The sequence below is a fragment of the Labrus bergylta genome, chromosome 24 (assembly GCF_963930695.1).
Source record: "Labrus bergylta chromosome 24, fLabBer1.1, whole genome shotgun sequence".
Taxonomy (NCBI): domain Eukaryota; kingdom Metazoa; phylum Chordata; class Actinopteri; order Labriformes; family Labridae; genus Labrus; species Labrus bergylta.
Genome location: NC_089218.1, coordinates 4240916 through 4266588, shown reverse-complemented (window position 1 = coordinate 4266588; position 25673 = coordinate 4240916). Strand labels below are relative to the sequence as shown.

Below are 25673 nucleotides of genomic sequence, written 5' to 3'. Positions count from 1 at the left end.
ACAAAATTGACTTTAACTAAAATATGTATTTATAAATAATAAATTATCAAAAACACAAGATGTAACAAATTAAGGTGTACCGGGCTAATGTAGGTTAGACTCTTGGAGCTGGTGGATAATTAATTAAACACACGACACAGAATGTTGATAACCGGTTTTGTATTTCAAAATTCAATTTTTAACAAATAACAAAAAACATCAAGGAAATCCCACAATTTAAATAAAAGAAAATAGGCCTTCAATGACCAGATTCTTGAGGGCCCCTTTTACCCTCCATACAACATATGCTAAATATTCCCAATTCTATTTGTATAAATCAATGCACAGAAACACATTACACATACTGCAGTTACTTGTTATGTGTGTGCAGATGTCCAACGAATTCAAATGTTTATTTAGGTAGGGGAAATCCTACCACACCCTTTAACCAACCCTTTGAGGCCTGCCTTTTGAGGGTATCTACTTGAGTCTTTTGAAGTTGCTCCTTTAGCTCGCCATCTTCTTTGCTCCGGCAATATGTCCTGACCTGTTTAGGCAAACAGGTAACAACATCACAAGTCTGCTCAACTTGGGAGCAGCATTTTAATCAATGTTCTATTGTGGATGTCCCACCAGTGTTCAGTCCTGAAACATTCTTCAGCAGCAGCAGCAGCAGCAGCAGCACAGCAGCTCCTCAAGGGCTTGAAGTCTCAGTTCAGTTAAGTCCAGCTTTGTGTCCAGGGTTGAAAGCACAGTGTTTTTCTTTCAGAAGTTCTCCTTGACTGTTTTAGGAATGACAGTGTCCTGCTGCCTTCTGACTGATTTCTTGATTGGTTTCAATCAGGTGCTTAGTGCACCTGGGGAAAGGGGATAGATGCCTGTTGGCTGCAGACTGCATCCAATTGGCTCAGGATTTGAATGACAGATGCTGTTGTCCAATGTCAGCAGTGTTAGACACTCTTCTTCACTTTGTCACCTTGTGTGTTTCTGCATTACTAGAGTAGTGTTTTTTTACACTGTGGTGTCCGAGATGAAGCTTGTTGTATGAAGTTGATCATCTTGTCAGCAGAAGATGTCCGCTGCCTGAGGCCCTCCTGCTCGTTCTCTTGATGCATTAAAGGCGTTCTGTTCCTTTAAGGGGGAAAAAAACATTCTGGTGAATTTCTTCAACAATCATCAACACTTATTGGTTATATCAACAAACAATATTTACAGCATTCTTATAAAAAATTAATTGTCTCACATGAGAGGTTTTTCAGTAGGTAGCGGTGTTTTGATCACCTCAGGGTGCTCCTTGTTCTTACACCAAGATGTGAGTTGAATGGAAATCTGAAAAACACAAAGAAGAACTGATTATGGGGGAATTCAACATAAAGTGATGATAACAAACAACAGTTCAGCGCTAGCGTAGAGTAACATAAATCAAAGCACTAAAAGTAGTCTTATGTTAATAATCTATGATAATCTTCAAGAGGATCCACAGGAGGCCAAGCGGGGCCTTGAGCCATGCTACAGCTAATGTTAGCATAGCTTAATTTAAGGGAACTATTTCAGTGTGCTGAGACAGGCTAAATAACACTGACATCAATCATCACATCCACACAGGGTTAGGAGTAAAAAAAAAAACTGTTCAATAATAACAAACACTTGTATTGCAAGCTGTACCTGTTCAGTAGTTTTCATCTCAGAAAGCACTGAGTTCTTTTTTGGTCATTTACATAGCAGCCTCAACCATCAGTGTGTCGAAAGTGTAGGTGTGTAGGTGTATTTGTATTGCTTTGTTTGATCAGAACATCTCAGTGTAACAGCATAAAAGATCTGTACCTGTTCAGTAGTTTTCGTCTCACAGAAGAGCACAGAAGAACCACTAAAGAGACTATCACAACTGCTGCGATGACCAGAGTAATATCAGCGTCATCAGATCCAGAGTCGACCTTTGAACCTGATAAAAAAAAAAACTTCATAAATACGACATTGACCATGTGTAGAAATAATAATGTATAATAATGATTCTCACCATCTTCAGACGACAGCTGGACTGCAGGAATCATCACAGAGTCTTTCTTCAGAGGAACGGAGGGCACTTGAACTTCACATTCAACCTGTGTGCTGTTGTCATAGCTACGCATCAGCAAACATGTGGTGTTAACAGTGACTGTACCGTTTGTGTTTTTGAAACTGTGTGTAGAAAAGTTGAGTTTGTGATGCAGGACGTTTAATGTGACAGTGGGAGCAGGTCGACCCGTAGCTGAGCAGAAAACAACGACCTCTTCAGAAAAGTTTGATTCTCTGACATGAAGAACGGGTCCATGCAGCTCTGAAAATACAAGATGAAAGTTATAGAAGAAACTCGAGGGATGACATGAATGTGTTATATTACTAAAGCAGGTACTGACCGTAGAGTTTGAGGCAGGTTGTAGCAATGAGAGCTCCATCAGGGTAGGTGTTAAACATGCAGCGATAGCAGCCTTCATCCTCCTCCGTCACGTTCCTGATCAGGATGGAGCTGTTCTGCAGTCCAGCATTAATTAACTCCACTTTACCTTGAAAACCAAGGTTCACCAGTTTCTTGGAATATTTGTTGTAGGTGGCCACATTACTCTCTCTGTCAGGTAGAATCTTCTGCCAGGTGACTTGATGAACGTCCTTAGATTTCATGAGTTGACAGTTTAAGCAGGCCTGTTCTCCCACTGCTGCCATCACAGTGTGCTGAGTTTGTATCAGAGCTGCTGGAGTTGCAGAGACACAGAAACATTGTTTGACTCAAAACTTGATTCCTTTAATCAATAATTTTCACAATAAAGAGGCACAGACACATGGATTTTTAACAAAGTTTTTACCTCTATAACTCAAAATCATTCAAAAAGTGATCTCAAAGCAATAAAAGTTAATCTAGTGTGAGTGAGGAAGCATGTTTCAGTATTTTCAGACACAACAGAAACTCTATCACTTTGGTTGCTATGTTACAGACTACAATATGAGGTAGTCTACAAACACACTGATGAAGCCGGGTTCATTAGGGTTTGTTTTTCTCTGCAAAATATCAAACAGAATATGAGTTAAACCAGACATGTGGCGGGAAAATACCTAACTAAAATTAATTTAGAAAACAGGAACAGCCAGTTGCGTTCAGATTAACAAAAAATACATAAAGACTAAAAGTTATAGCCTGAGCATTAAACATTTCTTACCTTTCTGAGAGACTGTCAGCACAAATAAAGAGAGAATAAGTGCACGCTGCGCCATATCTTTCCTGCAACCGCCACTAAACTAAAGTGAAAGTACAGAAAGCCGCACGTGTTGGTTAAAATCTGGATCAACAGAGACCTCTAGTGGCCATGAGGTGCAACTGCTGTTGATAATATGCAGTAGCTGACACTAAATTATTTACACGTTATTGATGCACATTCCTGCACAACTGTTCAGCTCTTCCATTGCACCTTTTTCTACATTATTATATTAAATTATGAGACAAACAGATGATTCTGGACTGAGTCATTAAAACTCATATATATAAACTGACTGATATTGTTAGATGACAGTCAGCAGGTAAAATGAGGTTAAGAGAAAGTAATCGCTACACTTAACTTAATTAAATATGAACCAAAAGCGACCCCTAGTGGACAAAATGTGTAATTGCTGCTGATCATTTGCAGCTGACATTGAGTTAGAACATTTTAACACGAAACAAATAACAGGATCAAAGCTTGAATTGACAGATATACATGAAAAATTATATTTTCTTCTTGTACTTTCATCATGTTGAGTTGATTAAACTCATTCAGGGGAAATATGACACTATTGATCAGGTGAATTAAACACAGCAGCTTCTGGTGTGCAGTCTGTGCTGTTTTTTTAAAATAACAATTTTATTTATGACTAAAGAAAGAATACTTCACAATGTTTTCAGTCACATCATTATTCCCCATCATTATATAAAAAAAAGTCAAAATTTCATTCAAAGAGATGCAAAAATCTCTCACAAAGACATTATGTACATTATTAGTCATACAAAGGCAGATGTCAGATTTAAAAATGACATTTTAAAAAATAAAACAGATTTAAAATTCATGTAAACAGAGAAGGGTATCAAAATGTTTTTTAAAAGACTTTTCTTATCAAAGCTTAAAAAATCAGAAGTAAATAAAACACGGCTCTTCCATCAATTTGTGAATCACAGCTTTTCACAGTTACTCAAAAAACTGAGTTCATCTGATCAATCACTCAAACAGTCTCCTGGATGAAACTGGTGTTGGATTTGTGTTTGTTATCTCTTCACTCTTCACAGGAGTTGATCGAAGTCGGACCTGTACGTTCTCCTGTGGAGACTCTTGGGTCCTTGAGAAAGAATACAAAACATATAAACTAATCTCTCAATAGAAGTCATACTTTAGGATTTGTTTTTTTTGTGAGTAGGAAGATATGGAGGAAGGCAGGACGTACAAAATGTAACAGATTTAAGAGAACTAATGGTTTCTTACTTCTGAGGGTCTTCATCTGTAGTTCCTGGTATCTCATTCATATGGACCTCGTGTGACAGATTGAAGGATTTAGGAACAGTTAGAGGAGGACAAACATTTATAGATTTTAAAACTTACACATAAGTATTGATTAGAAGAAGTACCTGTTCTGATGTTTGTGTCTACGCCAGAGAAAGACGACTGCAGTGATGATACCACAGGTTGTTAAAGCTGATATAATGATTGAAGTTCTACCTTTGAGGGGAAAAAGAGGAGAAAATGTTTAAAATGATGCAGACAAACTTTAAAGAATCTACATCTGATCATTTACTTACTGCGACTGCTGCTATTAGCTCCTGACTTTTCATCAGGGAGCGACTTTTTGACCTCAGGAATCATCTTAAACACCTCTTTGTGAACGCCATAGAAGACCCCCACTGTGCACATGACCTGTGTGCTGTTGCCATGACGACGAGAGAGCACAGCTGTCTTAGTGACGGTGACTGTACTGTTGTTGTTCCTGACTGAGACAGAAGTGTTGTGGAAGAAGTTCAAGTCTTGGTGAGGGAGCGTTATTGTCACAGTGGGGGCGGGTCGACCCGTAGCCGAGCAGGAAACAACGACCTCTTCAGGAGAGTTTGATTCTCTCACATGTAGGACGGGTTCATGCAGCTCTGTGAAGAAAATTAAACATTATCAAAGTGCCTCTCGTCCAATCAGATTACAGCGTTTGAACTAACTGTCCTACAATTTGAAGAGTCGCATGAATGAAGTTACAGGAGATACTTTAAGTGTTTCAAACTTTATTATTTATCAAAATTAGGAGAACAATGCTAAAGCTTGCAGTTGGGTTGCATTGCAATGCATCCTGGGACATGTAGGCACCTTTGGCAAGCAGGAGAACAATAGCTGTCTTAGTCCAAATAAGACACATGGAGGATTCTTTGCTTTTCTTTGGTTAGATTAAATTCTTATCCACACTAATGGAAGATAAACACAAACTCTCTGCTTATCTAAGTTGGACCCACATTATGGAAATGGCTGCACTTTCTGCAGAGGCTCTCAGAGTGTCTTTGGAGCAGCTTGGCCCAGGTGCAATAATCTGTAGTCATTCTGGCTCCAGTGCTATCTTTTGACATGGTTGGCCAAAGAACAACAGGATATATCAGTTTTGATATCCACATACAACCTGGCAACATTTCAACTACAATAATTATGGACAAAGTTGCATATTTTACCATGGACGTTCAGGCAGATCGTAGCAGTGAGAGCTCCATCAGGGTAGGTGTTAAACATGCAGCGATAGTAGCCTTCATCCTGCTCCGTCACCTCCCTGATCAGGATGGAGGTGTTCTGCAGTCCAGCATCTCGAAACTCCACCTTACCACTAAAGTAAGGGTCCACTCTTTGACCGAAGTGCAGGTTGTCAGTGGCGACGGTCCTCTCTCCATCAGGTAGAATCTTCTGCCAGGTGACTTGAAGAACTTCTTTGGTTTGAATCAGCAGACAGTTTAAGCAGGCCTGCTCTCCCACAGCTGCAGCCACATTCCTCTGTGCTTGTATCACAGAGTTTAGACCTGAAGGAGAGGACAAGTGTATGTTTCTTTATTATTGGGCCCATTGAATGTGTTGCTCCTGTTGTCCTGCGGTCAATCTGACCCCAAATTCAATCTTTTGCTGTCAAATATGTTTTTTATTCATCAAATGGTCTGAAAATAATGGGGGTTGTTCAGGCCTCTGCAGTAGCTCCCCAACACCCAGCAGCCCCTCCTGGCCCATCACCCAAAAAACAGGAGCAAATTCTGCCCTCGCCAGAGTGATCTCAAAACATTGGAAATGTGCCAAAAGTGCAGTGCATATACAGATCATGACATTACTACCTGCCTCGCATGCAGGCATGTAAATGAGGTCTTATCGGCCTTAAATCTCAAATGGAATAAAAAAATGGTGCTAATGTGTTTGAATGAAGTTGTTACTAAAGGTGTAACACAGAATTGGGTTTAAAAATCCACTTTATATTCTTTAAATTACAGTCAAACCAGACAGGGTCAATTTGACCCCAAAGGGCAGCAGGTGTTATTATTTGCTGCCATTCAAAAAATTCAAATGATTCAAACACAGCATCTTCACTAAACTTATACTTAGACATAGACCACTCTGTGATAAGTCAAAGACTCAAAATGATATCAATTCTAAATATTTTTTGTTCCACTCAAAAACAGGGTATACTTTTATCCAAACAAGGTCTATTGGCCCTAAATTAAAAAGAAAAGGAAAAAAAAAATGGAAAATTCATGGTAATGGGTTGACCTGAAGTCAGACTAAAGGTGTAACACAGAATTGATTGAATTAATTTATGTCATATGACTTAAATTACAGTCAAACCGGGCGGGGTCATTTTGACCCCAGAGGACAGGTGGTGTATTGCAATCGGGAGGACAACACGAGGGTTAAAACAGGTTAACATGTACTGGACTGTGTATTATTATAGGGAGGTGTTTCTATTTCTGTTGGCACACCACCCCTTCATTTATTAAACACCACCCCTTCCTATGACTTCGTTAAAGGTGCACTATGTAGTTTTGGTAGAAATGTACAGATTCTGTGGTATATGTTCATAACTTTATACACAAAATGTCCTCAGGGACCCATTTTTTCTTTTTAGTAAAGTTTGTGTATTCAGTTCGGAAATATAGCATAGAATTGTTTCACTTCTCCAACTTTCTAATTTCACCACTTATCTTTTCTTTTTCCAATGCATGATTTGATAAAAAAAACTTAAATTTAACTATTTTTGGAACTTTTGCATTCTTCCAAAATATTTATACACCAAAGCCGTAAACATGAGTACACAGTAACAACTGTAACTGTTCTTTGTGAGTAAGGTGAGTCTAATTAACTTGGACATGTGCAAAATGTGACACAAATATTACAGAACAGGTTTTTCTTACCTTTGTGAAATACTGCAGACACGAAGAGGAAATATAAAAGCGCGCTGGTTGCCATCTTTCACCCATAATGTCTCACCATAGACTGTAAATATTAGTGTCGCACACATCCCGCCAAAACTACTACTTCTTCTTCTTTAGATTTTATCGGCAGCTGGCATCCAAAAAGTTGCATTACTGCCATCTGCTGGATTTAATTTTCACTCACATTCTTAAATCCTCAATAAACCTGTTCTCAAGAGATATTTAAACAAGCATCTTCGTCCTCTCCCTCTCTCCCCACACTCCAAAATACTTTTGAAATCTCTTCTTACGAGTCCCTCTCTCTCCATTTCTGACATCATGTTCTGTCTACATACTTTCTACATTTAATAACTACATGTTCAACTGTTTCTGCTAGATTGCATATCTCACAAAGACCGGATGAATGTTTTCCAATGATATGTAGAGTACTATTTAAATGACTGTGACTGATTCTTAACCTGGACATTACGACCTCCTCTCTTCTGTTGCTCCCTCTGTGTTTTACTTTATCTATTTCCCTCTGAATTGAGTATAAATGTCTTCCCTTTGTCTGATTGTTCCAATATTGTTGCCATTCCTGTTTGATTTTACTCCATGTGACTCGTTTCCCCTCTGACTTAGATCATTTGATGTTAATATCAATCCTCTCTTTCTTTACAGCTTCCTTTGCCAACCTGTCCACCTTTTCATTTCCTGCTATACCTGAATGTGCTGGAACCCACATGAACATCACATCTGTCCCCTGTTTAACCACCTGGGAATGTGTAAATATGATTTCACATAATAAATCTTGACGACTGTGAGATGATCCTGATTGAATACTGTATAAAGCGCTGACTGAATCACTGCATATCAGCACTTTCCTTCCTTTAATTTGCTCAACACATTCTAATGCAACTAAAATGGCGTATAACTCTACTGTGTACACGTTCAGAAAATCTGACGTTCTCGTCAATACTTCAACATTGAATTTTGGGATAAACGCAGCTGATCCTGTTGAATTTGTCACAGGGTCTTTAGATCCATCTGTGAATACTTGTACATGATCTCCATATCTCTGTTCTATGTTTTCATAGAATTCACTAATCAACATTTCTTTTCTTTATCTTTAGTAACTCCAAGTCTACTTGAGCTGTCTCAAGCATCCACATTGGAACTGGTGGCCATAAAACAGTTGGACTGATATCCTTGTCATACACTCCCATATCTCTCACCACTCTATCCCCTATCCATCCAAAACTGGACTTAATTGTTCTCTCTTTCTCCCAGCAATCCTTTAACACTGATTTCCGCCAAAGTTGCTGTACCTGGGTGACGTCATCGTCCAGGCCATGAGTGGCACACAGACCGGGGGTGGCATATGTACAGATTATCATCAAACATGAAGCAACAAATGCGTATAGTAGCCTAATGTAATTAAAACAGATTTATAACTAAATACCTTTATTTTGTTAAATTATGACCAGCTAGCAGTTTAAAATGAAGTTTATACAACATGTATTGCGTTTTGCTGAACTATAAATAACATGAGAACACACACATTGAACAAATTAGTGCTGTAGTGCTAGAAAAGTGCTAAACTGTTGATCATAAATAAGTCATACATTTAAACATCAATATACAATCTAATGAATTAAATTATAATGTAAATCACATTACACACTTATAAATCAATAAATGGATTTAAAAGTGCCTATTTCCAGTGCAAAAACACAACAAGAGATTGAAAGGTTTATAGTTGAGGAGCAGTATTCGGCTCATTTTCCTCATTTCTTGGCCGCTGTTGTTCCCCATGAAGCACACTAGATGGCAGTATAGCCTCACTGTGTGACAAGTAAATAAAACACGGCTCTTCCATCAATTTGTGAATCACAGCTTTTCACGGTTACTAAAAAAAACAGAGTTCATCTGATCAATCACTCAAACAGTCTCCTGGATGAAACTGGTGTTGGATTTGTTTGTTATCTCTTCAGTCTTCACAGGAGTTGATCGAAGTCGGACCTGTACGTTCTCCTGTGGACACTCTTGGGTCCTTGAGAAAGAAAACAAAACATATAAACTAATCTCTCAATAGAAGTCATACTTTAGCATTTGTTTTTTTTTGTGAGTAGGAAGATATGGAGGAAGGCAGGACATACGAAATGTAACAGATTTAAGAGAACTAATGGTTTCTTACTTCTGAGGGTCTTCATCTGTAGTTCCTGGTATCTCATTCATATGGACCTCTTCTTTAAATTACAGTCAAACCAGACAGGGTCAATTTGACCCCGGAGGGCAGCAGGTGTTATTATTTGCTGCCATTCAAAAAATTAAAATGATTCAAACACAGCATCTTCACTAAACTTATACTTAGACATAGACATATACCACTCTGTGATAAGTCAAAGACTCAAAATGATATCAATTCTAAATATTTTTTGTTCCACTCAAAAACAGGGTATACTTTTATCCAAACAAGGTCTATTGGCCCTAAATTTAAAAGAAAAGGAAAATTCATGGTAATGGGTTGACCTGAAGTCAGACTAAAGTTGTATGCACCAAAGCCGTAAACATGAGTACACAGTAACAACTGTAACTGTTCTTTGTGAGTAAGGTGAGTCTAAATAACTTGGACATGTGCAAAATGTGACACAAATATTACTGAACACGTTTTTCTTACCTTTGTGAAATACTGCAGACACCAAGAGGAAATGTAAGAGTGCGCTGTTTGCCATCTTTCACCCATAATGTCTCTCACATGCTGCCAAAATGTAAAGAACAATTGGTTAAAGCGTCGCTGTACCTGGGTGACGTCATCGTCCTAGTATGTTGGAGCCATGAGTGGCACACAGACAGGGGCCCTCTCCGAATAGCCACAGTTCAGTAGGCAGTACTTTTCAATAGGGAGTTTCAGTATACTGAACTTTCGTGGTCATTTTTTGGGTCCACCTCAGTATACTGAACATTTCAGGATGGATACTAACTTCCTGGTTTTATGCAGTATGGATCGGATGTGTGCTTTCAGGAAATTAATTGTATTTTACCCACAATGCTGTGTGAAATTAAACGTAAATCGTCACTTCACGTCCGCCTCCAAATCAAAACAAAACGAGCGTGGATTAATTGAATCAATTTTTAATCTAGAGTTAAAGTCCCGACTGAAATCACTACTTTAAATTAACAACAGAAAATATAACAAATATCTGCATTATTATAAAACCTTTGCCCCTCTATTTAAATAATGATTTCACTATTTAAATGTCTTTATTGGTTTATTTCACTTTATATTCTGCATATCACTGTCTTTCATTTGTTCTTTACTTTATATACTGTATGTTATTTAATCTTTTACTTGATTTACATTGTGATATTGTTTTTTGTTTACCTGACTGTATATGAGCATTACTCTTCTTTAATAAAGCTAAACAAAAAAAAGAAACAGGTAGATACGGCTGGTTCAGCAAATGGCCACTTCCTTCCATACTGAATGAATCAGATGAAGTAGGAACAAATGCACCCTGTTTTTAAGTTCTCTTTGAGAGAAAAACAAAACTTTAAACTGTTTTCCTGCGTGATGATTTATATTGCGTTCAGCTTTGTCTACAACGTGCAGTTTCTGTACAGCTGTGTTGTTCTTTTAGTTCCGTCTGTTTTCACTTTCGGGACTTTGCACTCCCAGATACAGTACGGTAGTTGAGCTCTCAGCCTGCTGCAGGCAAAGTTGTGAGACACAGACCTGCTGGCGTGACTCCGCTGGTCACTCTTAAACTTTAATATAGGACTCTTTCAATCAATAGAGAACTCCACAAGGTTTATTTACGGAACAATATACCACTGTTTCTGTAAATGCATGATTATGACCTCGTGAGGGAGAAAAGATGTGGAAAAAGTCAAGCAGTCAGAAACCTGGTCTGTGTCGCTGTCTTTCCCAGCACAGCGTGCACTCAGCTTTCATTACACAATGAATGGGGATGTGTTTTTAACATAGACTGTAAGGTTTGTAATCACGTCAGGTCGCAGTGATAGGGGCTGCTGCACCCGCTGTAATGACGACACGTGGTTCAGTATTTTTTATTTCAGCTGCATCACACCGGTGTATAAGACGCCAACTTTTAAGATGAAAAAATAGGTATTAAAAGTGCGTCTTTTACACCGGATTTTATTTTCGGGATGATTCCCTTTATTTTGTTAAATAATGGCAAGCTAGAAGTTTAAAATTAACTTTATACAACAAGTGTCGCGTCCCATCTCCACACACAAGTTCCCCTGGTGTGTATGACATGACCAGTGTTGGGAGGGTTACTTTTAAAATGTATTCCCCTACAGATTACATGTCCTAAAATGTAATCTGTAATGTATTCCATTGGATTACTCAAGTAAAGTAATGTATTCTAAGGGCCAGATTTACTAAGCTCCCAAGTAAAGAGTACTAAATTGCGTGATCACTCCAAAAGTTTGCACGTTTGGTTGGTGGGCGTTTTGCAGGTGATCTACTCAGAAAATTTGCGCGAATGACACCAGGTGCAAACCTTGTGGAGGCGGTAATATTTAAGATAGGTTTTTCCGTGTTTTACTGGTTTACATCACGGAGAGTTTGGACAGAAAGCAGGATGACTGCAAGCGCAAAATAGGTATTAAATGTCCCTTACCTTCAAACAGCAACACGGTAAGTATGTCAACTTCCGGTGCGCTCTCCTCTCTCCCGTCTCGTGTCTCGTGTCTCTCTCATATACTGTAAATATTAGGTCTCTCTCCCTTAAAGCCCTCCCTCTCCTTTCATGTCAGTTACTGCTGACTGAACCAATGGACGGAGTCGGTCAGGAGCATAGACTGTAAATATTGGTCAGGAGCTCTGTGTCACTAAAGCCCGCCCCTACTACTTCTTGAGGGAGGGCGGGCATATGTACAGATTATCATCAACATGCAGCGATAGTAGCCTTCATCCTCCTCCGTCACCTCCCTGATCAGGATGGAGCTGTTCTGCAGTCCAGCATCTCGAAACTCCACCTTACCACTAAAGTAAGGGTCCATTCTTTGACCGAAGTGCAGGTTGTCAGTGGCGATGGTCCTCTCTCCATAAGGTAGAATCTTCTGCCAGGTGACTTGATGAACTTCTTTGGTTTGAATCAGCTGACAGTTTAAGCAGGCCTGTTCTCCCACTGCTGCCATCACAGTGTGCTGAGTTTGTATCAGAGCTGCTGGAGCTGCAGAGACACAGAAACATTGTTTGACTCAAAACTTGATTCCTTTAATCAATAATTTTCACAATAAAGAGGCACAGACACATGGATTTTTAACAAAGTTTTTACCTCTATAACTCAAAATCATTCAAAAAGTGATCTCAAAGCAATAAAAGTTAATCTAGTGTGAGTGAGGCTGCATGTTTCAGTATTTTCAGACACAACAGAAACTCTGTCACTTTGGTTGCTATGTTACAGACTACAATATGAGGTAGTCTACAAACACACTGATGAAGCCGGGTTCATTAGGGTTTGTTTTCTCTGCAAAATTTCAAACAGAATATGAGTTAAACCAGGAACTATGCAAAAGTGTTTCAAATAAACTGCCAGAAATGTGGCGCCAAAATACAGTAAACTTACTAAAATTAATTTAGAAAACAGGAACAGCCAGTTGCGTTCAGATTAACAAAAATACATAAAGACTAAAAGTTATAGCCTGAGCATTAAACATTTCTTACCTTTCTGAGAGACTGTCAGCACAAATAGAGAGAGAATAAGTGCACGCTGCGCCATATCATTCATTCACCCACCACCAAACTAAAGTGAAAGTACAGAAAGCGCCATGTGTTGGTTAAAATCAGGATCAACAGAGACCTCTAGTGGCCACGAGGTCCCTCCCTGATCTATGATTTTGAATTATTATGATTTCTGCTGGCATTAAAGCTCACAAACATGCATGATTCATTATTAGTGTATACTTCATGTTTCGTTCAAAGAGTAAGCAAAGAAAAATACAGTAGTGGTTATTATATACGGGCAGTATTCAAAAACAAAAAGTATAACAAAGACCCCATCTAGTGGACATGTTGTGCAACTGCAGCTGAACTCACAGCACTGCAGTTAATACATCCTGTGGTTAGAAAAGGAGGAAAATGTGGACACTTTGTCACTTTCTGACAAAATAAGTATTATGGTCATACATGGGGTCACTGGTTTGGAAATGCTGAACAAATACATTTTATTGTAAATGATCTCTTGTGGACCTATCACACACAACCATGACACATACATGGATTCTGGTTTGTTATTTCTGGTAAAACCGAAAGGTAACCAACATTCATTATGTATCATCAGAGTATACTATTGGTCCACGGTCAGTTCATTGTTGGGTTTGTTTTAAATGAAGATTTAGAATGAAATGAGGAAAATTGAAGCTGAAGAATTTAAATGTATTTATTTAAAAATATATCAAAATGTATGAACAAGAGATGCATAAAAAAGGAAGCAAATGCCTCATATGCCATGGCAACAGGGGTAATAAAATAGGAATGTAACATACATAAATTCTGATTTGTTATTTCAGGTATTAGTGAAGATAACCAACATTAGAGTAAACTACTGGTCTATGGTAAGTTCATTTTTGGGTTTGAAGAATCATAAAGAAATAAATAAAAATTGAAGCTGCAGAATTTAAATGTATTTCTTTTAAAGTATATCAAAATGTATAAACAAGAGATGCATAAAAAAGACAATAAAAGCATCATACGGATTCAAAAGAGAATCTGCTGGACTTAACACTCATCAACAGACACAGATGTGTGTCCTCTAACATGCTGCAACATCTGGACTGATATGTTGAAGTCACTCTTGTTCACTTTGTCACCTTGTGTGTTTCTGCATCACTAAAGAGTTTGTGTTTTTTTACACTGTGGTGTCCGAGATGAAGCTTGTTGTTTGAAGTTGATCATCTTGTCAGCAGGAGGTGTCCGCTGCCTGAGGCCCTCCTGCTCGTTCTGTTGAAGCATTAAAGTCGTTCTGTTCCTTTAAGGGGGAAAAAAACATTCTGGTGAATTTCTTCAACAATCATCAACACTTATTGGTTATATCAACAAACAATATTTACAACATTCTTATAAAAAATTAATTGTCTCACATGAGAGGTTTCTCAGTAGGTAGCGGTGTTTTGATCACCTCAGGGTCCTCCTTATTCTTACACCAAGATTTGGGGCTGGATGGAAATCAGAAAAACACAAAGAAGAACTGATTATGGGGGAATTCAGCATAAAGTGATGATAACAAACAACAGTTCAGCGCTAGCGTAGAGTAACATAAATCAAAGCACTAAAAGCAGTCTTATGTTAATAATCTATGATAATCTTCAAGAGGATCCACAGGAGGCCAAGCGGGGCCTTGAGCCATGCTACAGCTAATGTTAGCATAGCTTAATTTAAGGGAACTATTTCAGTGTGCTGAGACAGGCTAAATAACACTGACATCAATCATCACATCCACACAGGGTTAGGAGTAAAAAAAAAACTGTTCAATAATAACAAACACTTGTATTGCAAACTGTACCTGTTCAGTAGTTTTCGTCTCAGAAAGCACAGAAGACAGAACAGAAGAACCACTAAAGAGACTATCACAACTGCTGCGATGACCAGAGTAATACCAGCGTCATCAGATCCAGTGTCGATCTTTGAACCTGATAAAAAAAAAAACTTCATAAATACAAACGTTGACCATGTGTAGAAATAATAATGTATAATAATGATTCTCACCATCTTCAGACGACAGCTGGACTGCAGGAATCATCACAGAGTCCTTCTTCAGAGGAACAGAGGGCACTTGAACTTCACATTCAACCTGTGTGCTGTTGTCATAGCTACGCCTCAGCACACATGTGGTGTAAACAGTGACCGTACCGTTTGTGTTTTTGAAACTGTGTGTAGAAAAGTTGAGTTTTTGATGCAGGACGTTTAATGTGACAGTGGGAGCAGGTCGACCCGTAGCTGAGCAGAAAACAATGACCTCTTCAGAAAAGTTTGATTCTCTGACGTGAAGAACGGGTCCATGCAGCTCTGAAAATACAAGATGAAAGTTATAGAAGAAACTCGAGGGATGACATGAATGTGTTGTATTACTATCATACTATCATATTATATTAAGGCAGGTACTGACCGTAGAGTTTGAGGCAGGTTGTGGCAATGAGAGTACCATCAGGGTAGGTGTTAAACATGCAGCGATAGCAGCCTTCATCCTCCTCCGTCACGTTCCTGATCAGGATGGAGCTGTTCTGCAGTCCAGCATCAATTAACTCCACTTTCCCTTGAAAATCAGCGTTCAACAGTTTCTTCAAATATTTGTTGTAGGTGGCCACATTACTCTCTCTGTCAGGTAGAATCTTCTGCCAGGTGACTTGATGAACGTCCTTAGATTTCATGAGCTGACAGTTTAAGCAGGCCTGTTCTCCCACTGCTGCCATCACAGTGTGCTGAGTTTGTATCAGAGCTGCTGGAGCTGCAGAGACACAGAAACATTGTTTGACTCAAAACTTGATTCCTTTAATCAATAATTTTCACAATTAAGAGGCACAGACACATGGATTTTTAACAAAGTTTTTACATCTATAACTCAAAATCATTCAAAAAGTGATCTCAAAGCAATAAAAGTTAATCTAGTGTGAGTGAGGCTGCATGTTTCAGTGTTTTCAGACACAACAGAAACTCTATCACTTTGGTTGCTATGTTACAGACTACAATATGAGGTAGTCTACAAACACACTGATGAAGCCGGGTTCATCTTTCTCTGCAAAATATCAAACAAAATATGAGTTAAACCAGGAACTATGCAAAAGTGTTTCAAATAAACTGCCAGACATGTGGCGGGAAAATACCTAACTAAAATTAATTTAGAAAACAGGAACAGCTGCGTTCAGATTAACAAAAAATACATAAAGACTAAAAGTTATAGCCTGAGCATTAAACATTTCTTACCTTTCTGAGAGACTGTCAGCACAAATAAAGAGAGAATAAGTGCACGCTGCGCCATATCTTTCATTCACCCACCACCAAAGTGAAAGTACAGAAAGCCGCACGTGTTGGTTAAAATCTGGATCAACAGAGACCTCTAGTGGCCATGAGGTGCAACTGCTGTTGATAATATGCAGTAGCTGACACTAAGTTATTTACACGTTATTGATGCACAACTGTTCAGCTCTTCCATTGCACCTTTTTCTACATTATTATATTAAATTATTAGACAAACAGATGATTCTGGACTGAGTCATTAAAACTCATATATATAAACTGACTGATATTGTTAGATGACAGTCAGCAGGTGAAATGAGGTTAAGAGAAAATAATCGCTACACTTAACTAACTTAATTAAATATGAACCAAAAGCGACCTCTAGTGGACAAAATGTGTAATTGCTGCTGATCATTTGCAGCTGACATTGAGTTAGAACATTTTAACACGAAACAAATAACAGGATCAAAGCTTGAATTGATGGATATACGTGAAAAGTTATATTTTCTTCTTGTACTTTCATCATGTTGAGTTGATTAAACTCATTTAGGGGAAATATGACACTATTGATCAGGTGAATTAAACACAGCAGCTTCTGGTGTGCAGTCTGTGCTGCTTTTTTTAATAACAAATTCATTTATGACTAAAGAAATAATACTTCACAATGTTTTCAGTCACATCATTATTCCCCTTGTCATAATTTAACAAAAAAAGTCAAAATTCAATTCAAAGAGATGCAAAAATCTCTCACAAAGACATTATGTACATTATTAGTCATACAAAGGCAGATGTCAGATTTAAAAATGACATTTTAAAAAATAAAACAGATTTAAAATTCATGTAAACAGAGAAGGGTATCAAAATGTTTTTTAAAAGACTTTTCTTATCAAAGCTTAAAAAATCAGAAGTAAATAAAACACGGCTCTTCCATCAATTTGTGAATCACAGCTTTTCACAGTTACTCAGAAAACTGAGTTCATCTGATCAATCACTCAAACAGTCTCCTGGATGAAACTGATGTTGGATTTGTGTTTGTTCTCTCTTCAGTCTTCACAGGAGTTGATCGAAGTCGGACCTGTACGTTCTCCTGTGGAGACTCTTGGGTCCTTGAGAAAGAAAACAAAACATATAAACTAATCTCTCAATAGAAGTCATACTTTAGGATTTGTTTTTTTTGAGTAGGAAGATATGGAGGAAGGCAGGACGTACAAAATGTAACAGATTTAAGAGAACTAATGGTTTCTTACTTCTGAGGGTCTTCATCTGTAGTTCCTGGTTTCTCATTCATATGGACCTCGTGTGACAGATTGAAGGATTTCAGAACAGTTAGAGGAGGACAAACATTTATAGATTTAAAAACTTACACATAAGTATTGATTAGAAGAAGTACCTGTTCTGAGGTTTGTGTCTACGCCGGAGGAAGACGACTGCAGTGATGATACCACAGATTGTTAAAGCTGATGATATAATGATTAAAGTTGTACCTTTGAGGGGAAAAAGAGGAGAAAATGTTTAAAATGATGCAGACAAACTTTAAAGAATCTACATCTGATCATTTACTTACTGCGACTCCTGCTATTAACTCCTGACTTTTCATCAGGGAGCGACTTTTTGACCTCAGGGATCATCTTAAACACCTCTTTGTGAACGCCATAGGAGCCCCCTACTGTGCACCCGACCTGTGTGCTGTTGTCATGACGACGAGAGAGCACAGCTGTCTCAGTGACGGTGACTGTACTGTTGTTGTTCCTGACTGAGACAGAAGTGTTGTGGAAGTTCAAGTCTTGGTGAGGGAGCGTTATTGTCACAGTGGGGGCGGGTCGACCCGTAGCCGAGCAGGAAACAACGACCTCTTCAGAAGAGTTTGATTCTCTGACGTGAAGAACGGGTCCATGCAGCTCTGAAAATACAAGATGAAAGTTATAGAAGAAACTTGAGGGATGACATGAATGTGTTGTATTACTAAAGCAGGTACTGACCGTAGAGTTTGAGGCAGGTTGTAGCATCGAGAGCTCCATCAGGGTAGGTGTCAAACAAACAACAATAGCAGCCTTCATCCTGCTCCGTCACCTCCCTGATCACGATGGAGCTGTTCTGCAGTCCAGTGTCTTTAAACACCACTCTGCTGCTGAATTCAGGCTCCACTCTTTGACCAGAGTACTTGTTATCAGTGGCAATGATCTTTGTCGTATCCTGTAAATATTTCTGCCAGGTGACTTGAATAACATCTCTTGGTGACATGAGCTGACACCTGAAAGAAGACTCTTCTCCTGGTTGGGCCTTCACATTCCTCTGTGTAAGTATCACTCTTAGACTGGCTGAAGGAAATACAAGGTCAATTTCAATCAAATATTCAGTGTTCATAAGGTAGCCTACTGAATGAAATTTAGCCCATGACAATTAACACATGCAGGGTGAAGTGAATTTAAGAGTTGTAATGTCACACTTAATACGGTCATGTGCCTTTACAAGCAACAGTCCTTACACCGGAGCAACAATGCAAAAAAGAAAGACAACTTTACTGTCTCCATTTTGAATTGTTTAAATCCCACTTTGACACGTCAATACTGAACAAACTCTAAAGCTGTTAAAAATGAACATTAGGTCATTAAATTGGTTGTTAATCTACTTTCAGGTCACAATTTCAACCACACCTTTAATCACTGTGTAAAGTAGGATTGATATAAACGTCTCTAAGTTGTATTTCTATTCGAACACCAACCCTTCATATGATTTTTGTAAATAAAAACATTAGTATAATTAAGACACCTGAGTCATATTCAACAATAGCTAAATAAAATATTAAATAATATTTTTTAATCTTTGCATTAGAGAACATGTGCTGAACTGTGCTGCACTTAATTACATTACACTGAGTTTGTATCAGAGCTGCTGGAGCTGCAGAGACACAGAAACATTGTTTGACTCAAAACTTGATTCCTTTAATCAATAATTTTCACAATAAAGAGGCACAGACACATGGATTTCTAACAAAGTTTTTACATCTATAACTCAAAATCATTCAAAAAGTGATCTCAAAGCAATAAAAGTTAATCTAGTGTGAGTGAGGCTGCATGTTTCAGTATTTTCAGACACAACAGAAACTCTGTCACTTTGGTTGCTATTGTAAGATGGAGATGAGATTCATTTTTGTCAAGTTTTATTTTATAGATCTTTATTTTTCTTAGGTTGAGATAATATACATTATTTGATTTAATGCTAATTTCATTTATATTTACAATTTGTACTGTACAAGAGTATCTGTTTGATATGATGCACTATGCCTTTAAGGTTACCCATGGTTACGGTTTGAGGAGTGATATTGCTTTAAGACAATTGAGGTGTCGCTGTTGTTGTTGGGCAGTCTTGATATGTTATGCTTTGTTACGGACGGACATTAAAAAGTATGAGACGCACAGCAGAAGTTGTTCCCGTGCTTTTACTTACCCACACCCGAATATATATATATATTTAATTAAGTATGTTTAGTATTATAGTTAACGGCAAGACAACTGAGGATAATCAACATCATCCAAGAAGCGCCGTTACACTATGTTACAGACGACAATATGAGGAAGTCTACAAACACACTGATGAAGCCGGGTTCATTAGGGTTTGTTTTTCTCTGCAAAATATCAAACAATACGAGTTAAACCAGGAACTATGCAAAAGTGTTTCAAATAAACCGCCAGAAATGTAGCGTGAAATGCCGTAGACTAACTAAAATTAATTTAGAAAACAGGAACAGTTGCGTTCAGATTAACAAAAAATACATAAAGACTAAAAGTTATAGCCTGAGCATTAAACATTTCTTACCTTTCTGAGAGACTGTCAGCACAAATAAAGAGAGAATAAGTGCACGCTGCGCCATATCATTCATTCACCCACCACCAAACTAAAGTGAGAGCACAGAAAGCCGCACGTGTTGGTTAAAATCTGGATCAACAGAGACCTCTAGTGGCCATGAGGTGCAACTGCTGTTGATAATATGCAGTAGCTGACACTACTGTAAGTTATTTACACGTTATTGATGCACATTCCTGCACAACTGTTCAGCTCTTCCATTGCACCTTTTTCTACATTATTATATTAAATTATTAGACAAACAGATGATTCTGGACTGAGTCATTAAAACTCATATATATAAACTGACTGATATTGTTAGATGACAGTCAGCAGGTAAAATGAGGTTAAGAGAAAGTAATCGCTACACTTAACTAACTTAATTAAATCTGAACCAAAAGCGACCCCTAGTGGACAAAATGTGTAATTGCTGCTGATCATTTGCAGCTGACATTGAGTTAGAACATTTTAACACGAAACAAATAACAGGATCAAAGCTTGAATTGACAGATATACATGAAAAATTATATTTTCTTCTTGTACTTTCATCATGTTGAGTTGATTAAACTCATTCAGGGGAAATATGACACTATTGATCAGGTGAATTAAACACAGCAGCTTCTGGTGTGCAGTCTGTGCTGTTTTTTTTAATAACAAATTCATTTATGACTAAAGAAATAATACTTCACAATGTTTTCAGTCACATCATTATTCCCCTTGTCATAATTTAACAAAAAAAGTCAAAATTCAATTCAAAGAGATGCAAAAATCTCTCACAAAGACATTATGTACATTATTAGTCATACAAAGGCAGATGTCAGATTTAAAAATGACATTTTAAAAAATAAAACAGATTTAAAATTCATGTAAACAGAGAAGGGTATCAAAATGTTTTTTTAAAGACTTTTCTTATCAAAGCTTAAAAAAATCAGAATTAAATAAAACACGGCTCTTCCATCAATTTGTGAATCACAGCTTTTCACGGTTACTCAAAAAACTGAGTTCATCTGATCAATCACTCAAACAGTCTCCTGGATGAAACTGGTGTTGGATTTGTGTTTGTTCTCTCTTCACTCTTCACAGGAGTTGATCGAAGTCGGACCTGTACGTTCTCCTGTGGAGACTCTTGGGTCCTTGAGAAAGAAAACAAAACATATAAACTAATCTCTCAATAGAAGTCATACTTTAGCATTTGTTTTTTTTGTGAGTAGGAAGATATGGAGGAAGGCAGGACGTACAAAATGTAACAGATTTAAGAGAACTAATGGTTTCTTACTTCTGAGGGTGTTCATCTGTAGTTCCTGGTTTCTCATTCATATGGACCTCGTGTGACAGATTGAAGGATTTCAGAACAGTTAGAGGAGGACAAACATTTATAGATTTAAAAACTTACACATAAGTATTGATTAGAAGAAGTACCTGTTCTGAGGTTTGTGTCTACGCCGGAAGAAGACGACTGCAGTGATGATAACACAGGTTGTTAAAGCTGATAATATAATGATTGAAGTTCTACCTTTGAGGGGAAAAAGAGGAGAAAATGTTTAAAATGATGCAGACAAACTTTAAAGAATCTACATCTGATCATTTACTTACTGCGACTCCTGCTATTAGCTCCTGACTTTTCATCAGGCAGTGACTTTTTGACCTCAGGGATCATCTTAAACACCTCTTTGTGAACGCCATAGGCACCCCCCACTGTGCACGTGACCTGTGTGCTGTTGTCATGACGACGAGAGAGCACAGCTGTCTTAGTGACGGTGACTGTACTGTTGTTGTTCCTGACTGAGACAGAAGTGTTGTGGAAGAAGTTCAAGTCTTGGTGAGGGAGCGTTATTGTCACAGTGGGGGCGGGTCGACCCGTAGCCGAGCAGGAAACAACGACCTCTTCAGAAGAGTTTGATTCTCTGACATGTAGGACGGGTTCGTGCAGCTCTGTGAAGAAAATTAAACATTATCAAAGTGCCTCTCGTCCAATCAGATTACAGCGTTTGAACTAACTGTCCTACAATTTGAAGAGTCGCATGAATGAAGTTACAGGAGATACTTTAAGTGTTTCAAACTTTATTATTTATCAAAATTAGGAGAACAATGCTAAAGCTTGCAGTTGGGTTGCATTGCAATGCATCCTGGGACATGTAGGCACCTTTGGCAAGCAGGAGAACAAGAGCTGTCTTAGTCCAAATAAGACACATGGAGGATACTTTTCTTTGGTTAGATTAAATTCTTATCCACACTAATGGAAGATAAACACAAACTCTCTGCTTATCTAAGTTGGACCCACATTATGGAAATGGCTGCACTTTCTGCAGATGCTCTCAGAGTGTCTTTGGAGCAGCTTGGCCCAGGCGCAATAATCTGTAGTCATTCTGGCTCCAGTGCTATCTTTTGACATGGTTGGCCAAAGAACAACAGGATATATCAGTTTTGATATCCACATACAACCTGGCAACATTTCAACTACAATAATTATGGACAAAGTTGCATATTTTACCATGGACGTTCAGGCAGATTGTAGCAGTGAGAGCTCCATCAGGGTAGGTGTTAAACATGCAGCGATAGTAGCCTTCATCCTGCTCCGTCACCTCCCTGATCAGGATGGAGGTGTTCTGCAGTCCAGCATCTCGAAACTCCACCTTACCACTAAAGTAAGGGTCCACTCTTTGACCGAAGTGCAGGTTGTCAGTGGCGACGGTCCTCTCTCCATCAGGTAGAATCTTCTGCCAGGTGACTTGAAGAACTTCTTTGGTTTGAATCAGCAGACAGTTTAAGCAGGCCTGCTCTCCCACAGCTGCAGCCACATTCCTCTGTGCTTGTATCACAGAGTTTAGACCTGAAGGAGAGGACAAGTGTATGTTTCTTTATTATTGGGCCCATTGAATGTGTTGTTCCTGTTGTCCTGGGGTCAATCTGACCCCAAATTCAATCTTTTGCTGTCAAATGTGTTTTTTTATTCATCAAATGGTCTGAAAATAATGGGGGTTGTTCAGGCCTCTGCAGCAGCTCCCTAACACCCAGCAGCCCCTCCTGGCCCATCACACAAAAAACAGGAGCAAATTCTGCCCTCGCCAGAGTGATCTCAAAACATTGGAAATGTGCCAAAAGTGCAGTGCATATACAGATCATGACATTACTACCTGCCTCACATGCAGGAATGTAAATGAGGTCTTATCGGCCTTAAATCTCACATGGAATAAAAAAAATGGTGCTAATGTGTTTGAATGAAGTTGTTACTAAAGGTGTAACACAGAATTGGGTTTAAAAATCCACTTTATATTCTTTAAATTACAGTCAAACCAGACAGGGTCATTTTGACCCCAGAGGACAGGTGGTGTATTGCAATCGGGAGGACAACACGAGGGTTAAAACAGGTTAAAATGTACTGGACTGTGTATTATTATAGGGAGGTGTTTCTATTTCTGTTGGCACACCACCCCTTCATTTATTAAACACCACCCCTTCCTATGACTTCGTTAAAGGTGCACTATGTAGTTTTGGTAGAAATGTACAGATTCTGTGGTATATGTTCATAACTTTATACACAAAATGTCCTCAGGGACCCATTTTTTCTTTTTAGTAAAGTTTGTGTATTCAGTTCGGAAATATAGCATAGAATTGTTTCACTTCTCCAACTTTCTAATTTCACCACTTATCTTTTCTTTTTTCAATGCATGATTTGATTAAAAACTTAAATTTAACTATCAACTTGTTCAACTTTTGCATTCTTCCAAAAATATTTATGCACCAAAGCCGTAAACATGAGTACACAGTAACAACTGTAACTGTTCTTTGTGAGTGAGTCTAAATAACTTGGACATGTGCAAAATGTGACACAAATATTACCGAACACGTTTTTCTTACCTTTGTGAAATACTGCAGACACGAAGAGGAAATATAAAAGCGCGCTGTTGGCCATCTTTCACCCATAACGTCTCACACATCCCGCCAAAACTACTACTTCTTCTTCTTTAGATTTTATCGGCAGCTGGCATCCAAAAAGTTGCATTACTGCCATCTGCTGGATTTAATTTTCACTCACATTCTTAAATCCTCAATAAACCTGTTCTCAAGAGATATTTAAACAAGCATCTTCGTCCTCTCCCTCTCTCCCCACACTCCAAAATACTTTTGAAATCTCTTCTTACGAGTCCCTCTCTCTCCATTTCTGACATCATGTTATGTCTACATACTTTCTACATTTAATAACTACATGTTCAACTGTTTCTGCTAGATTGCATATCTCACAAAGACCGGATGAATGTTTTCCAATGATATGTAGAGTACTATTTAAATGACTGTGACTGATTCTTAACCTGGACATTACGACCTCCTCTCTTCTGTTGCTCCCTCTGTGTTTTACTTTATCTATTTCCCTCTGAATTGAGTATAAATGTCTTCCCTTTGTCTGATTGTTCCAATATTGTTGCCATTCCTGTTTGATTTTACTCCATGTGACTCGTTTCCCCTCTGACTTAGATCATTTGATGTTAATATCAATCCTCTCTTTCTTTACAGCTTCCTTTGCCAACCTGTCCACCTTTTCATTTCCTGCTATACCTGAATGTGCTGGAACCCACATGAACATCACATCTGTCCCCTGTTTAACCACCTGGGAATGTGTAAATATGATTTCACATAATAAATCTTGACGACTGTGAGATGATCCTGATTGAATACTGTATAAAGCGCTGACTGAATCACTGCATATCAGCACTTTCCTTCCTTTAATTTGCTCAACACATTCTAATGCAACTAAAATGGCGTATAACTCTACTGTGTACACGTTCAGAAAATCTGACGTTCTCGTCACTACTTCAACATTGAATTTTGGGATAAACGCAGCTGATCCTGTTGAATTTGTCACAGGGTCTTTAGATCCATCTGTGAATACTTGTACATGATCTCCATATCTCTGTTCTATGTTTTCATAGAATTCACTAATCAACATTTCTTTTCTTTATCTTTAGTAACTCCAAGTCTACTTGAGCTGTCTCAAGCATCCACATTGGAACTGGTGGCCATAAAACAGTTGGACTGATATCCTTGTCATACACTCCCATATCTCTCACCACTCTATCCCCTATCCATCCAAAACTGGACTTAATTGTTCTCTCTTTCTCCCAGCAATCCTTTAACACTGATTTCCGCCAAAGTTGCTGTACCTGGGTGACGTCATCGTCCAGGCCATGAGTGGCACACAGACCGGGGGTGGCATATGTACAGATTATCATCAAACATGAAGCAACAAATGCGTACAGTAGCCTAATGTAATTAAAACAGATTTATAACTAAATACCTTTATTTTGTTAAATTATGACCAGCTAGCAGTTTAAAATGAAGTTTATACAACACGTATTGCGTTTTGCTGAACTATAAATAACATGAGAACACACACATTGAACAAATTAGTGCTGTAGTGCTAGAAAAGTGCTAAACTGTTGATCATAAATAAGTCAT

General features: G+C 38.3%; 4 protein-coding genes across 14 annotated transcripts; all 4 read right to left on the bottom strand.

Moving 5' to 3' along the window:
- Positions 1-142: 142 nt before the first annotated feature.
- LOC110001336 (OX-2 membrane glycoprotein) lies at positions 143-16830 on the bottom strand. Of its 5 annotated transcripts, none has more exons than XM_065951940.1 (6): positions 16344-16830; positions 15529-15867; positions 15129-15428; positions 14926-15052; positions 14504-14578; positions 143-1110 (listed from the first exon to the last, which is right to left on the bottom strand). In XM_065951940.1, the coding sequence occupies exons 1-6, from the start codon at positions 16405-16407 to the stop codon at positions 975-977; spliced, it is 1041 nt and encodes a 346-aa protein (XP_065808012.1). In that variant the 5' UTR covers positions 16408-16830; the 3' UTR covers positions 143-974. The 5 variants fall into 5 exon arrangements, with proteins under 5 accessions (XP_065808012.1, XP_065808013.1, XP_065808015.1 ...); XM_065951941.1 differs by lacking the exons at positions 14504-14578; positions 14926-15052; positions 15129-15428; positions 15529-15867; positions 16344-16830 and adding exons at positions 1223-1308; positions 1804-1921; positions 1997-2296; positions 2376-2705; positions 3171-3656 and having other exon boundaries at positions 971-1110; XM_065951943.1 differs by having other exon boundaries at positions 1028-1110; positions 14504-14559.
- LOC110001334 (OX-2 membrane glycoprotein) lies at positions 3785-7503 on the bottom strand. Of its 3 annotated transcripts, none has more exons than XM_065951950.1 (6): positions 7391-7503; positions 5678-6016; positions 4775-5113; positions 4604-4694; positions 4461-4520; positions 3785-4317 (listed from the first exon to the last, which is right to left on the bottom strand). In XM_065951950.1, exons 1-6 carry the CDS (start codon positions 7443-7445, stop codon positions 4200-4202), a joined length of 1002 nt encoding a protein of 333 aa, XP_065808022.1. In that variant the 5' UTR covers positions 7446-7503; the 3' UTR covers positions 3785-4199. The 3 variants fall into 3 exon arrangements, with proteins under 3 accessions (XP_065808022.1, XP_065808023.1, XP_065808024.1); XM_065951952.1 differs by having other exon boundaries at positions 4224-4317; positions 4461-4507; XM_065951951.1 differs by lacking the exon at positions 4461-4520.
- LOC109977501 (OX-2 membrane glycoprotein) lies at positions 8823-20660 on the bottom strand. 4 transcript variants are annotated; one of them, XM_065951945.1, is made up of 7 exons: positions 20193-20660; positions 18356-18694; positions 17941-18276; positions 17767-17860; positions 17671-17683; positions 9588-9634; positions 8823-9443 (listed from the first exon to the last, which is right to left on the bottom strand). In XM_065951945.1, the coding sequence occupies exons 1-7, from the start codon at positions 20254-20256 to the stop codon at positions 9332-9334; spliced, it is 1005 nt and encodes a 334-aa protein (XP_065808017.1). In that variant the 5' UTR covers positions 20257-20660; the 3' UTR covers positions 8823-9331. The 4 variants fall into 4 exon arrangements, with proteins under 4 accessions (XP_065808017.1, XP_065808019.1, XP_065808016.1 ...); XM_065951947.1 differs by lacking the exon at positions 17671-17683 and having other exon boundaries at positions 9355-9443; XM_065951944.1 differs by lacking the exons at positions 8823-9443; positions 9588-9634 and adding an exon at positions 16970-17482 and having other exon boundaries at positions 17624-17683.
- A 155-nt stretch (positions 20661-20815) lies between these two features.
- Positions 20816-24198, bottom strand: LOC110003960 (OX-2 membrane glycoprotein-like). Of its 2 annotated transcripts, none has more exons than XM_065951948.1 (6): positions 24078-24198; positions 22711-23049; positions 21813-22151; positions 21639-21732; positions 21496-21555; positions 20816-21352 (listed from the first exon to the last, which is right to left on the bottom strand). In XM_065951948.1, exons 1-6 carry the CDS (start codon positions 24130-24132, stop codon positions 21235-21237), a joined length of 1005 nt encoding a protein of 334 aa, XP_065808020.1. In that variant the 5' UTR covers positions 24133-24198; the 3' UTR covers positions 20816-21234. The 2 variants fall into 2 exon arrangements, with proteins under 2 accessions (XP_065808020.1, XP_065808021.1); XM_065951949.1 differs by having other exon boundaries at positions 21261-21352; positions 21496-21542.
- Positions 24199-25673: the final 1475 nt, after the last annotated feature.

Coding starts and splice junctions, on each gene's coding strand:
- LOC110001336 (XM_065951939.1), bottom strand. CDS start 16,407: ATGAAAGATATGGCGCAGCGTGCACTTATTCTCTCTTTATTTGTGCTG. Junction 15,429..15,528: donor AACCTGCCTCAAACTCTACG/GTCAGTACCTGC, acceptor TTGTATTTTCAG/AGCTGCATGGACCCGTTCTT. Junction 15,053..15,128: donor CCAGCTGTCGTCTGAAGATG/GTGAGAATCATT, acceptor TTTTTTTATCAG/GTTCAAAGATCGACACTGGA.
- LOC109977501 (XM_065951944.1), bottom strand. CDS start 20,256: ATGAATGATATGGCGCAGCGTGCACTTATTCTCTCTTTATTTGTGCTG. Junction 18,695..20,192: donor GCTGACAGTCTCTCAGAAAG/GTAAGAAATGTT, acceptor TATTTCCTTCAG/CCAGTCTAAGAGTGATACTT. Junction 17,483..17,623: donor ACAGATGAAGACCCTCAGAA/GTAAGAAACCAT, acceptor TTCTTTCTCAAG/GACCCAAGAGTCTCCACAGG.
- LOC110001334 (XM_065951950.1), bottom strand. CDS start 7,445: ATGGCAACCAGCGCGCTTTTATATTTCCTCTTCGTGTCTGCAGTATTT. Junction 5,114..5,677: donor GATCTGCCTGAACGTCCATG/GTAAAATATGCA, acceptor TTTTCTTCACAG/AGCTGCATGAACCCGTCCTA. Junction 4,695..4,774: donor AGCTAATAGCAGCAGTCGCA/GTAAGTAAATGA, acceptor TTCCCCTCAAAG/GTAGAACTTCAATCATTATA.
- LOC110003960 (XM_065951948.1), bottom strand. CDS start 24,132: ATGGCCAACAGCGCGCTTTTATATTTCCTCTTCGTGTCTGCAGTATTT. Junction 21,556..21,638: donor AGACACAAACCTCAGAACAG/GTACTTCTTCTA, acceptor GAAATCCTTCAA/TCTGTCACACGAGGTCCATA. Junction 21,353..21,495: donor ACAGATGAACACCCTCAGAA/GTAAGAAACCAT, acceptor TTCTTTCTCAAG/GACCCAAGAGTCTCCACAGG.